Below are 14,563 nucleotides of genomic sequence, written 5' to 3' on the forward strand. Positions count from 1 at the left end.
GTTGTTCCAGTCTTGTCGTACATCGAGGGTGGATTCAACCCTGGTGGCCTTCGTATCTTTAGATGCCTCTGAATGTTCTCTCCGCAGGTCACAAAGTTCAGCAAGCACCGCAGCCATTTTTTTCTCAGCACCAGTTTCACGTGTAGGTAAAGCGGTGACTGTTTGGTCTTGTTTCTCGTCTATTTTAGCCGCTTTGCTTTTCTTTTCTGCATCTTTTCTTATAGTAGACATCCTGGCCTTGGTACGAAGTGACTAATTAGATTTAAATACTGATTTGGCTAGTTTCTTGAGGGTTTCTTCCCGCAGCCGGGGATCAGGCTGTTGTTCCTACCTGACATCACCGGAAGTCCTGGTCCATCTTTTTAATCCTGAAATGACTTCTTTGGAGAAAAGGGTGTAATGGGTGACAATATAAAGATGGACGGTCTCCATTTCCTCCCACTGTACAAAAATGAAGCTAAAATATCCAGGATATGGCTGGTGCCATCTTATGATGTCATCTGGAGTCACAGTCTGTGTACTAATCATCAGGGTTGGTGCCAGGATATGAAGGTCCCGCCCATACACCCAGCTGACTCAGTCGCAGCCAGGGCTGAGCTGTCAATCATGAAGTGAAGCCCACTTTTTATAGCTTCAAATTACTAATTAAAACCACACTTATCAGAAAAATTTACATTAGAACCTACATCAGAATCATAAGAACTACCTAAAATGACAGAAACCATCTTTGGGAAAAATTAGATTGACTTTAACATGGAGCGGCAGGGTTATGACCTAGCTTCCTGTTTGAGGGCGTTTTCAAAAACCCTTTGAGAAGCTACGGGAACCTAATTCTCATTCAGTCATTTTTAAAGATACACTCCCAGACTTTGTGATACCACCAAGAAGGGCCCAAACACAAAATCAGCGTACATGGAATGTCCAAATGCATACAGTAAGTCACAAGAGACCCCGCTTCATGTTACTGAAATCTGCAACAAGGAACTATAAGCTCACTGTCAGAACACACCAGGTAGTCTGTTGACAGAAATATGATCTTTGCATGTTATAATGAAATGAACAGTAGTGTTTCATGTCACACTGAGCAGCACTGCTGCTGGGCGTTTCCTTTGTGGTATTAATTGACAGTGGAGATGTTGTTGTGATGCACAGTATGGTCCTATAATGAGTGGGATTTCACTGATGACTCACCTGATGTGTGCTGTGTGTTGCAGAGGCTCATGGTGTGCCTTGAAGAGTCCATCTATATCCACAACATCAAAGACATGAAGCTGCTGAAGACTCTTCTCAACACTCCATCTAACCCCTCAGGTAAGACATTCATAGGAAGAGAGTGGAACCGCCCTTTGGTGTATAGCTAGTTTTAAAGCAGCCATCATCAACGTTACATGATGTTAACAATGGATCACATGACTACTTGTACATGAAAAGGGTCGCTGGTAGTGATGAACCCACAGAAAATTATCACCCGGCTCTGTAAGTTCCCTGAGCTCTGTAGAGCTAAATAATGTCCTTTAAAGCTTCAATAGGTGATTTTTATAAAAATACCTTTCTGTCATATTTGCTGAAACTTTCACTATATCCTGACAGTAGAACATGAGACAGATAATCTGTGAATAAAATCAGGTTCCTCTGGCTCCTCCTAATGCTCCTAGGACATGGTATTTGCAAGAATCCACCGGCCTCAGTGAAAGAAACCAATCAGAGCAAGAGTCTTAGTCTTTTGCCCACCAAGTAATGTTACCCTGGCAGACACTACTCACATTTACCATGAAGCACTATTCAGGCTGAACTTGACATTTATTCTTTCTCTCCTCTCACAGGTCTCTGTGCCCTCTCTACCAACCATTCCAACTCGTACCTGGCGTACCCCGGCAGTGCCACCATTGGGGAGATCATAGTGTATGATGCCAACAACTTGGTAAGAAATATGTCATCACAGAACACCTCAAATATTATGCTACAATCTGTGATCCTCTGTGGTTTAAAATGGAGCCAGCTGATTATTACATTGTTTATTGTATTTCATTCAGTGTCCATATGCTTGGCATATACAGTAGAATTGTAAAGTCCTCACTATCAGCCAAAACTGTAATTTAAGGAACCGGTTTGTAGGATTTAGTGACATCTAGCAGTGAAGTTGCAAATCGCAACTCCATTGTTTGACCCTCCCCTTCCAATCCAAAGTGGATGATAAAAATGTGGCTTCATCTGGATACAAATTCACTGTATGACAGCTTCTGGCAGACAAGGTTATGACGTACAATTCTGTACAATAGCACTTGTAGTGCTATTTATCCATCTAGATTTTTGTTATTGGCTGAACTCATTGCCAGAACACGAGCCGACTCGGGGGACGGCAGTGATACTGTTTTTCATATCAAGTCATCTTGTCCTTTATCTGATACTTGTTTGTCTGTTCGCACTAAAGGCACCTTCCCTGCCGTCTGTTTGTAGGATAACTTTTTTTCTGTGACCTGAAGCCTTTTGGTCTTGGGAATGGTGCTGTTTTTTATGATGTCCAAGAACTGATGCTGAGGTTTCAGTGTGTCCTAAAATACACAGTATACTACATCAGTGCGCAGGCAGAGCACTATTGAACACACACCAGTGAGGGTATCTGTAAGGGGAGGCTGTGTATTGGCAGATTCTGACATTTTAAGCAAGACCATATATTGAGATTTTTTTTAATCAAATTTTAGGAAAACTGACATAGTATAACCACCATATCCATAAAGTAGTATTAGTAATAATAAGAGTATAAAAAAGTGTTATACAACCATTTAACACTTAACATCCAACATCAAGGCACTACTTTTTCTGCAACCACAGGTTGTCAATATCACTAGACAAATAACATAAAAGTGCAGGATTCTTTAGGTAAATGAATTAAGAAAATAAAAAGCTGGTCACAGTGTACTATATACTTATGTATATACTTTATATACAGACAGTAAATATTTTTAGATTCTTTTTAGATTGTCAGAAATTGAATAAAATATCCATAGGTATGTTTCCATTAGTGTATAATCACCTGAAAATATTTATCATTGTGGTTTTGTTACCTTAGAATGAGACGTTTTTATCTACAGAAAAAACATAGAAGAAACATAGAAGGAAAAAAAAACAGCTGTTATTTTTCCTCCACTGCCAGCTGAAACCATGTGATGTTTTGAATTTCGCTCAGATTCAGACTATCTCTGGTTTCTTCGTACCTGGAAACACGTCAGCTGATCTGTGCCACACGCTGGCTGTTCATGTGAAGCTCCCCCCACTCTGTGCTGCTCCATAGAGCACAGCAAGTTTGGGGCCAAGAGGGTCAAAACAGCTGCTGCTTTTCTTGTCATGACTCACTTTTTAACTGTTGAGAGCCATGTTGAGAGTTAGATCTGATCACAGTAAATCAACCCCTATTATTCGTTAACTTAAACATATATTTCAAATAAACATTTTGACAAAGATTACTAGAATGTTCTTAGTACAATGTAAAAATACTGCACAGGACACTTTTACAGATAAAATAAACTAATATAATAAAATAAATAAACAATCTGACTCACAGCAGATATAATGTCTACATTTTAAACAGTCTGCTGTGAAGGACGGCAACTGCCAAAATCAAAAATAGGTAAGTAAATGATAAATAAACTAATATGCCATTAAATGCACAAAAAAATAAAATAAAAAAAATTATACAATATATACATAATACAAATACATATAATTATTACATGTAAGCAATAATTATAAAATGTGACATAAATTGATATTTGAATTTTTCAAATGTTGCATTTAAGTGTCTTTCTTAGTGAATCATATAATGATGGTGCAACGCTATATTGTAGCTTTTCCTTTTTTCTGCAAAAAGTGCTTTGCTTTGGTCCGGGGTTCTTGGCTAAAAACATATTTCAATGAACATTAATGAAAAATGTATTTGAGACGGCAGGATTCAAAATACATTACAGTGTGTCTGTTCATGGTACTGAAGGAACAATTTAACAGTGTAGCGGCTGTGGCTCAGAGGTAGAGCGGGTTGCCCGCTAATCGGAAGGTTGTTGGTTCGATCCCCGTCTCCCCTCTCGTTGCATGTCGAAGTGCCCTTGAGCAAGAACCCCAAATTGCATTCACACATTGGTTTCTGTTCAGTTGCATGGCAGCCACTGCCATCAGTATATGAATGTGTGTGAGTGGGGTGAGTTTGGCATGTAGTGTACAGTGCATTGAGTGATCAAAAGACTAGAAAGGCGCTCTATAAGTACAGTCCATTTACCATTTAGCTCACTGGACAACAGTGAAGCTCTATGGCACAGAGGAAGAAGATATATTAGGCTTTAATACACACAGAATACTTGTTAGTAGATACATTCATTTTAGAATTTCGAGATTTGACTTACTTTCTTTGTGGCAATAACCACACTGCAGCAAGATGGAACTGCAGCTAGTCTGACGATATCAGTGTGGAATAACTCTTTCTGTATCATACTCTTGGTTGTTTCAGAACACAGTGACAATGATCCCGGCTCATGACAGTCCTCTGGCAGCTCTCACCTTCAACACCTCAGCCACCAAACTCGCCAGCGCCTCAGAGAGGGTAAGGAACAGTCTCAGACCCCCTCAGATAGACAAACTGTACATTTAGCTCCAAAGAGTGGAAGTCCATCCAACACTTTGGTCCTGGTGTGTATGTTCATGGTCTCCAGAGAATGAATCCAGGAACCATCAGTGTTTCTCTGACGAGCACTTTTATCCATGGCCAGGGAGCTCAAAAGCAAACTCCATTGAATTTGCTCTGGATTTTCAAGGTCTCCTAGGATAAACTCTAGTATGTGTTCTTGTGATTTCTGTGACTCACAAATCCTTCACAAACAAAATTAGCTAACATTAACTAGCACACCTAGTTAGTAACATAAAAATTCATCATCATGCTCACCAGTTATCACAAGTTCTGAGCCTGTATCCCTCCAGGCATTGTTCTTTCTGTGTCAAAATAAAATAAACTTGGAAGGCTCTGAGTATCCCTGGACCATGAGCACTGGAAGTAGGGGTGCAGCAATCTGGCATATGTTGCTGGTATTTATGGCAAGAAAAGAGGTTCTGCCTTGTTTTTTTTTGTTAGTTTTATCTGTTAAAAAGTTGTGAAAATTGTGTTAAATTGTATTAATTACCATTAAATACACCATTATCCTGATCATTCAAATGAATGCAGACACCATGAATGTCATGCACTTATACAGCATTATATATATATATATATATATATATATATATATATATATATTATATTTACAGCATTTAGCATGACGTCATTATATATAGACACACTTTCTCTCAGCCCTCCAACCCTGACTTCCAGCTGACCTTGGGTGACCTTTCAACCTGATGTTGTTAAGTCCTTGTATGGAAAAGGTGCAGCAATTCCTGTGGAGCTGATTGGTTAATTCTTGTCACAACCTGTGGTAAAGTTGCTGAATTTAACAAGTTAGATTTTTCCATTTGGGTGCACTATGGATGCACCCAAATGCACGTTGTGGCAGCGTTGCTTTCAGTTTGGAGCAACATCTGAACGGCCCCTTACACAGCCGTATTTATTGTTGCTCAGCCGAGGAATATATAGATTAGCAGATCAAGTGAAGTGCCCAAACCCAGTCCTGAAGGTTACTTCCTGATGGGGTCTGTGTAATGCAAACCTAGACCCATGGGGTGGCCTGGTAGCTTATCTGGTGGAGCTGGCCATGGTTGTACCAAGGTTGAGTCCTTGCTTCAGTGGCCATGGATTCCAGTACAACCTGGGGCCCTTTGCTGCATGTCATCCCCTCTCTCTCCCCATTTCTTGTCCATCTTAAAAACCTAGAACCAAAAGATCTATTAATGTCCCAAATAAGGTCATGACTTCCCAAACTAAATGTGTTAAGATCCAGTTGAACATTGATTCAAAACAAGGAACTAAACCTACCTATGCTATTTTATGCCACCCACACCTTCCCCCTCTACCCCTTCAATCCCCCGTACTGCCCTCTCTCCCTCTCTCTCTCTCTCTCTCTCTCTCTCTCTAACCCCATCTGGTCGAGGCAGGCGGCCACCCACCTAGAGCTGGAGTCTGTCCAAGTTTCTGCCTCTTAGAAGGAAGTTTTTCCTTGCCGCCATCTCCAAGTGCGTGCTCATGGTGGGAACTGTTGGGTCTTTTATAAGGAGTAAGGTCTAGACCTACTCTATTTAAAAAGTGTTCTGAGATAACTTCTGTCATGAATTGCCACTATACAAATAAAACTGAATTGAACTGAATTGAATACCACTTATAGTCAAGCATTCTAAGGATGAGGCAGTCTATATGTCTGTTAGATTTGTCTCAACCTTGGTCTTCTGTTACAAAGTGTTCAACCTTATCAGCAGCCCTGCCTAGTCAGCCAAACAGTCAGGGAGGGAACATGATTTAACTACTTGCCAAGATGGTAAATGGTAAATGGACCTGTACTTGTAAAGTGCCTTTCTAGTCTTCCGACCACTCAAAGCGCTTTTACACTACGTGCCACATTCACCCTTTCACACACATATGGCAAAGTCCATCGAACAGAAACTAACATTCATACACACTCGCACACCGACCAGGGATCGAACCCACAACCTTCCGATTAAGAGACGACCCGCTCTGTCTCCGAGCCACAGCCGCCCAGTGACCCGTGACCTCCTTTAGGTTGTCAGATGAGCTCACAGTGGCATGGGAAGCACTACACCACCACTGTACACCACCACTGTACACCACCAAGATCAGAAATATTTCTATACATTTTTTTGCATGTGAAGGAAGTCATTGTAAAGTCTGTCTGTCTGTCTGTCTTTACAGGGCACTGTCATCCGAGTGTTCTCCATCCCTGAGGGCCAGCGTCTGTTTGAGTTCCGCAGAGGCATGAAGAGGTCAGAGTTCAAACACATTGTATAAGATCGTATTTCCATAAAAGAAATACATGGTCCAATATATGAGACATAAACCTCACTAAATAACTTAGATGAGCCTAGGTTTTGGGGTCGTTCATGGGGTCCCTAGAAAAAGGGAAATACTTTAAATGTACTATTATTTCATTGACTAGAAGTTATCCCAATGAGATAATAGATTTCACACCCTTCATTGTTAATCTGCCAATCTACAGTACAGACAGTTATGGAATAACTAAACCTTATAGAACGGGGATCCCTGAGACTACATCTTATCAAATACGAGTCTGCAGCCCCATGTGTATCAGGTCCTTGACACCAAAAAGGTTGAGAACCACTGACCCAGATCATGATATCAAATACATATGGAGTCATTCTTGCAGGCATATTGGCAGGCATGCACTAATGCGTCAAACAACATTATTACACACTGATGACTGATTCATGGCTATTAAATTGCACTTTATCTGTGTTGGATGACATCCTCAAGAGCTGAGCAGACTGGTTTCAGCAAATAGCCTTCTAATAGTCAAAGTTAATTATGCACTTGAAATGATTGATTGAGTGTTTTTGCTTGTTTTTGTGTGTTTATGTCTGTCTGTCTATCTGCAGGTACGTCAACATAAGCTCTTTATCCTTCAGCCCTGATGGCCAGTTCCTCTGTGCATCCAGCAACACAGAGACGGTGCATATCTTTAAACTGGAGCAACTGGGACCAAGGTAGACATACACACACACACATTGAAAACACGACAAGTTCATTTAAACATATGGCAAGAACCTGCAAACCTATTCCCTGTTGGGTGCTATATTTAAAGCTCCCACAAGGACTTTTTATTCAGCACCTGTGGACAAAAGCAGTAGTGTTTCTACTGCCTTGTTTCATTGGTTTCAAAGAGAATCCGACCCAAGCAAGCATTAACTACTAACTACTAACTCACTGATGGTCTTGTTTGTTTCTGGATGGACCTGTAAATGCTTAATGGACCTGTACTTGTATAGCACCTTTCTAGTCTTCGGCCTAGCTTTTACACTACGTGCCACATTCGCCCTTTCACACACATTCACACAGTGATGGCAAAGCCCATCGAACAGAAACTAATGCATTCATACATGTTGTTCACTGCATGTTGTTCAAAACTTTAATCTTACTTTTGAGGTTGGTAACATTGAGAAATTAGTAGCCATGCTTGCTTGGGTAATGTTAAATTACCAACAGTTAGCTAGCTAACCAGCTAACACAACTGTAGTAACAATAGAAAATATTAAATTGAGGCAGATTCGCTATGAAAACTACAAGTTATTACAACCTAATTTTTTTGTATGTCTGGCCTCTGGTTCTATCAGTTTTGATAACATTGTACTCTCATTCTCATTGTGTAGTATAAAGCAAGTTGTAGGATGAACCCGTTCTAAAGGAAGCTTGTTGCCTTGTCTGTAGTGGAGGGGACGAGGCTGCTACCTGGACATCCTACGTGGGCAAGATGTTCTCAGCAGCCAGCAGCTACTTCCCTGCTCAGGTATCCGGCATGATGAGCCAGGACCGCGCCTTCGCCACTGTTCACCTCCTCACGTCCGGCCAGAAGAACGTCTGCACCCTGGCTATGTGAGCTTCTCTGTGGTCTTTAGGAATCAGGGGTCGTGCCTTTATATTACAGTCATTAAGTCAGTAGTTCTGTGTGATTTTAGACCTTGAGAAGACATTGTGAGCACTTTGAGACTCTCTTTTTTGGGTTGGACCTAAGTGAATGGCTCTGACTTTTCAGGATCCAGAAGCTTCCGCGGCTGCTGGTGGCCACCGCTGACGGCCAGCTTTTCATCTACAACGTGGATCCACTGGATGGAGGCGAGTGCATGTTGTCCCACAAGCACAGGTGAGGCTACAGCTGATTTCACAGATTTTTAGCATTAGACTTAACAAGATGGCACTCTGATTTGAAGATTGCCTCCATTTTTTGGTGTCGAGCAAGATGGGCACTCATGTTGCTTGCATTAACATAATACGATACTTGTCAATGACAGGTTTGCACACAGATTTAGTCATGTCTATTACCATTTCCTGGTAATGTGTAAAGCTCAAAGGGTTTCCATACTTTGGATTTAAAAGGTGAGGGTGCAGGTCGTATCCCTGTGGACCAAAAGTGCTGCCGTAGGTCGGGCTCAGGTCGGACTCGGACTTAATTAAATTTTTTTACTCTTTATTTGATTTAATATTGTATTTATAATGCATGCGACTGTAATTAATAAGTTAATTTGTTTTTTATTAGTTTTGATAATATTTTGCACTATATTATTTGGATAATGTAGTTTATTTAAGCTTGTGATAAACTTGAAATTATGTATTTATTTATTTTTGGTGGGTTCAGCTTGGGCCCAAAACTTTTGTGGTTCGGACTCAGTTCAGGCTTGCACTGAATTTTCTGGGGTGTTTTTTGGGGGGGATCAAAGATCTACTCCTGAACTGCTGAACTGAAACCAGTTTTATCTCTACATCATACTCTGGCAGCTCTGGCAACACTGTGATGGATTAGAGAAAGTTGTAAAAAGACGAGTTGCAGGTCAAGAGTAAAGTTTATTTACTGCCTTTTCTCTTGTGTTCTTGCTTTCTTCTTCCTCTTCCTTTCTTAGGCTTTTTGGTGTTGATGATGACCAGGTTGAAGAAACAGAGTCAGAGGGGTCAGAGGTCACAGGGCCAGCACAGGCTTGTCCATCCTATGCTGCAACCGCTGCCTTACCAGCCTCTGGTCCCGTCACTGCAACTCTCACTGGTTAGTAGTCGCAGACGCCTATGTGGCTTTTTATTCTACTCTTTATGACTGCAATAGCTTAATTCAAGGAGGATTGCAATTTTTGTGCTGAACAACATAGACCTGATGCTTCTTATATTGAGTCTAATCACCCTCGGGTCAGTTTGGACTGTCTGGATGTCCTTGGACCTGTTTCAGATTGGGTCAGTTGATTTATGCATGATTTATGGGATTGGGTAGGTTTGAACCCATGAAGACCACTACCAGTCCAGGCTCATGGGTGTATCTCCAAATTAGCAGCTCCGTCCTAATAGACCTTTTCACAGCTGCCATTTTGACAAGAAATAGTAGGGTAAACACCGGTGTTACCAATGATACTAATTAAGGTTCTGTTACATTAAGGTCAAACAGAGTTAGAGTGCTGCCACTATGCATGTTGGCTCACTGGAAAGGCTCAGCTACACTAAATGGAACAGAACCTGTATTAGTATCTACTATTTCATGTCAAAATGGCTGCGGTGAAAAAGGTCTATTGTTCTATAAAGCAATCTATCCAATTCCCCACCAAATCTGTGGCTGCCAATGGGGCTTTTCACACTGCACATGGTGTGTTCCATTTACCTCGGAAGTGTGAAGTCGGAACTGGGAATGACATCACCCCCAAGTTGACTGCGTTCCAGTACAACAAGTCTGAAAACCAGGCTCTAGCCATTAGTTAGCCATTAGCCATTTTAGAAATACCAGTTGACAAAGACAAAGAAGTGCTAATAAACAGTATACAACTACAGTTTTCCTTGCGGAGGAGCTTTGAGAACTTAATGAAATGGACAACCCGACAATCAGGCCCACTGTAAGGCGCTAATAAACCGCCTGCCTCCTTCTCCTGTTTCTACCCAGGCTACTCTGAGGACGGCGGGGCAAAGAAAGGCGAAGTCATTCCAGAACACGAGTTCGCTGCTGGACCTGTATGCCTGGACGACGAGAACGAGTTTCCTCCTGTGAGCATCCAGAAGTGCTAACTGTCAGCAATAGCTAGCTCTCCTACGACAACTTATAAGCATGATAACGGAAAGACAACAGTTAAGACTGCTTTCCCCAATATCAGCATTGGTTTGACCATCAAATACCAGCAAATTCCACATTAGCAATACATTGTTCAGTTTTTTATATCCACCTAGCTAAAACTAATGACGTCTGATACAACAGTCCTGCAGCAAATCCGCCTTAATGTAGGTTCTGAATGTTCAGATTTGTTGAAACCACTTCAGAGAGGGGTTGATTCAACTGTATGATCATTTTGGAGGCTGCAGCTTATGCTGCTGTTGAACTGTGTTGCATTATACTGACCGCTGTTTTGAATATGACCATAGTGCCCGTGAAACTTACCATTCCAAATAAGTACAAATAGTTGAAAATGCATAAAAGGTAACCTCCTCATCTTCAGAATAATCACTGACTTTGTCTTGTCCATTTTTCAGCATTATCTGCTTCTTCAAAAGCAATCATTAAAGCCTCTTTCAGACATGCACCTCTTTAAATGAATCTAATGGCAATTATAATATGTAGGTATCATGCCTGAATGAGCACCTGAGTCAGTTTTACATTAAAGCCACAACAACAATCTGAAAAGTTCAGATCACATTTGTCCATCACTTTCAACATTTTCAGTTATAAAATCCAAAACGTTTTACATACAGCATGTAAGCAAATAGGAATTAAGTCCAAACTTAACATGTTGTCATTCCGTACTTGGACTTTACAAAATAAGAAGTGGGAAGTCATAAATAATGAAACAATGTGACAAGAGGAGGTAAGTGTCAACTGCAAAATAAGTTAAAATCCACCAGAAGTTACATACGTAATATGTAAAGGGCTTAATTGGTAGCAATGTGGCCTTTAGATGGTTTGCCATCTGAAGGAAAGAAAAAGCCTCCTGAGTGATCATGTAGATTTCCTCTTTATCAGCCATTTTAAACACTCAGGTTCTATGGCTCCGCTGTATGTAACTGATTTACTATGTCAGCAGACATTACCAGATTATAATGCTTTGGATTAAAGCTGCAGCAGGTAATTTTTATAAAAATAACTTTTTGTCATATTTGGTGAAACTTTCACTATATCCTGACGGTAGAACATGAGACAGATAATCTGTGAAAAATTTAGTTTTTTCGTTTGTTTTTTTTTCTAGTGCTCCTAATGGTATTTGCAAGAATCCACCGGGCCTGAACAAAAAGAACCAATCAGAGCCTATTAAGATGCTTTGGGTTGGAGACTTGAAGATAGTTGTTTGATAAATTTAATTCCCAGGGTCAATATTTGACGCCCTGGGAATGAGACTCACCAATTAACTTTATCTTTCTTGGCTCTGATTTCTTGTTTTTATTCAGGCCCGGTGGATTCTTGCAAATGCCATTAGCAGTGCTACAACGAGCCAGAAGAACTTGATTTTTTCAGAGATTATCTGTCTTATGTACTGCTGTCAGGCTATAGTGAAAGTTTCAGCAAATATGACAAAAAAATATTTTTATAAAAATTACCTACTGCAGCTTTATAGTGAAATTCCCATACGGTAACAACTTGGGTTACTTACTCTCATAATGTCGCTGACAACTTTACACTTGCCACCTCCTTGTAGAGATTCAGGAAATGTCTAATCTGGCATCAAACATGTATGTGTAGCACATACCTTTTACAAATTTATTTGATTTTTACACAAATCATCAACTATGGTAAACATGTAAATTAGCCCTTTATTTGCTATTGAGCTAACTGAGTTGGGGTTTGCTTTCAGGGCAATTTGCCAGCTAACCAAACTAGCTTCCTATGCATCTGCTGTAAAACAATGCATGTATTACTTATGCTTTCACATATACAGGATGGTAAATGGACTGTACTTATGTAACACCTTTCTAGTTTTCCAACCACCTCAAACCACTGTACACTACATGCCACACTCACCCATCCGCAAACACACTCTTGTGGCCAAAATCTGTATTACAGCAAAAGAAAAAACATTTCTGTTTTCAAAGATAAAGAGAAAAAAAAAGAAAAAAAAAGGGTACTTTCTGGAAAATTATCCTGGCAAACCTTTTTTTACTCGGGAGAGAAAACACATAATATTATTATGTTATTATAAAATGGATCGCCAGAATTGTTTTTTTCTCACTTGCCTCTCAGGGCTTCAGTATGATTTCTATTTCAACAGAGGTAAACACATATTACAAAAATGTCCTGAAAGGTTTTGATTGCTTTCTTTGTTGTAGCGGAATTCCCTTCAACTGTACCAGAAACTGGGACGTGATTTGACAAATCTTGTAGTCAAAACTAACGGGTCTGTTCATGTGTTTTGGTAGATTAATTGGTGCCGCGACGGGACTGGAGGTGGCCAGGCGAGGCGCTCGTGAGTGGGTAAAAGGACAGATGGACAAACAGACAGACAGGCACTCGCAAGTGAGAGGAACAGCAAAAAAATTAAAGGTTCAGGGTGCCAAGTTATCTTTTCCGTTAGAGAGAAAATAACATTAATTAACCAATCAAGTTGACGTGGTAAACAAAACACTGAGCAAGAAGTAGATGTCATGTAGTAATTTCAGAGAAAACCACAATCTGGTCCACATGTTACATAATGATTGTGTTAAAGGTACACTTCTGATTTTGTCACAGCACCAATAGTACCTCTAAACTTCCTCCAAGCTGACTGTTGAGTTTCAAAACTTCAACTGTGAACTAAGAGGACATTTCTGAACTAGATGCTGTTGGTTACTTAAAAAAAAAAAAAAAAAAAAAAATCAGGGAGTTTATCTTTAAGGAGTGTTTCATTAAAGTGTGAGGTGCATGCTGGAGCAGAAATATAGCCACAATTCCCCATAGCTTTATTACTTGACAAATATTTTATTAAGTTGCATTATTGTAGCAACATTTTTATTTTTATCATTAGTTATATCTTAGTTTACATCCATGATAAAGAATTGTTTTAATTTTTATTTTGTATTGTATTATACTGCATTGACATGTATTGAATATTTCAGTGTATGCCTCCTGGACACATTTCAGAAGGCGTGTATGTACTGTATGTTTATTTGTGCCTATTATCATTTGTAAAAGAAAGTATTTTGCTAATTGCACAAGACCAAAACAAGTGAAAGAAACAAAGAAATAAACTCATAGAGTGGAGTAAGAACGAACCTATGCAAAGCAAAGGATGTGTCTTGTTTTATTTTATGTATTTCATTTTTCACCTGACTGAGGATTTTGATGGCTGACTATGGGTGCTTATGGTTATGTAAGTGAGGTCAGTCACAGGATGAACATTTCACCACATTTACAGCCACTAAGATATTCACAAGTGATAGTGTTAGTGCACAGTGATCTATTCAGTAATTATTCATTACAGCAGCACAGCACACTGTGCTTTTATTGTTGCTTTTATTAGGTTTGAACTCAAAGGTAAATGGACTGTACTTATATAGCGCCTCTCTAGTCACTACATGCCACGCTCACCCCATTCACACACATTTATACACTGATGGCAGTGGCTCCCATGCAAGGTGCCAATTGCTCACCAGAATGGAAACTAAGCACAGCATCGGTGTAATTTAGGGTTCAGTATCTTGCTCAAGGACACTTCGACATGCAGCGAGAGGAGTAACCGTCAGTCTTTTGATTAGAGGACGACCCAATCTACCTGATCTGAATACAAGAAAGATCCAATAGTACTTAAAAACTTCATGACTCGTCTCATTGGTTTGATCTTCAGTTTGGAGAAAAAAGCAAGTTTGCATTTTAAAAAAAGCACTGTCTTGATAGTCCAGCTTCTATCATGATGTAACAGTGGAACAAATGTATGTAACAGGAAACAAGTGAAGCCTCTTCTCCAGGAGAGATTA

General features: G+C 40.0%; 1 protein-coding gene across 4 annotated transcripts in view; it reads left to right on the plus strand.

Moving 5' to 3' along the window:
• The window catches only part of wipi1 (WD repeat domain, phosphoinositide interacting 1), a 33,918-nt gene extending 20,042 nt beyond the window's left edge, over positions 1–13,876 (plus strand). For 3 of the 4 annotated variants that reach the window (XM_051386943.1, XM_051386945.1, XM_051386947.1), the window contains 10 exons: positions 1,215–1,311; positions 1,824–1,921; positions 4,499–4,591; positions 6,842–6,912; positions 7,543–7,650; positions 8,372–8,536; positions 8,697–8,804; positions 9,559–9,698; positions 10,575–10,675; positions 13,031–13,876. In XM_051386943.1, the coding sequence (XP_051242903.1) occupies positions 1,215–1,311; positions 1,824–1,921; positions 4,499–4,591; positions 6,842–6,912; positions 7,543–7,650; positions 8,372–8,536; positions 8,697–8,804; positions 9,559–9,698; positions 10,575–10,675; positions 13,031–13,081 (1,032 nt within the window). In that variant the 3' untranslated portion in view covers positions 13,082–13,876. The remainder of the gene's footprint in view (positions 1–1,214; positions 1,312–1,823; positions 1,922–4,498; positions 4,592–6,841; positions 6,913–7,542; positions 7,651–8,371; positions 8,537–8,696; positions 8,805–9,558; positions 9,699–10,574; positions 10,676–13,030) is intronic. The other variant, XM_051386946.1, reaches the window with a different exon arrangement.
• Positions 13,877–14,563: the final 687 nt, after the last annotated feature.

Source organism: Dicentrarchus labrax, unplaced genomic scaffold, assembly GCF_905237075.1.
Source record: "Dicentrarchus labrax unplaced genomic scaffold, dlabrax2021, whole genome shotgun sequence".
NCBI lineage: Eukaryota > Metazoa > Chordata > Actinopteri > Moronidae > Dicentrarchus > Dicentrarchus labrax.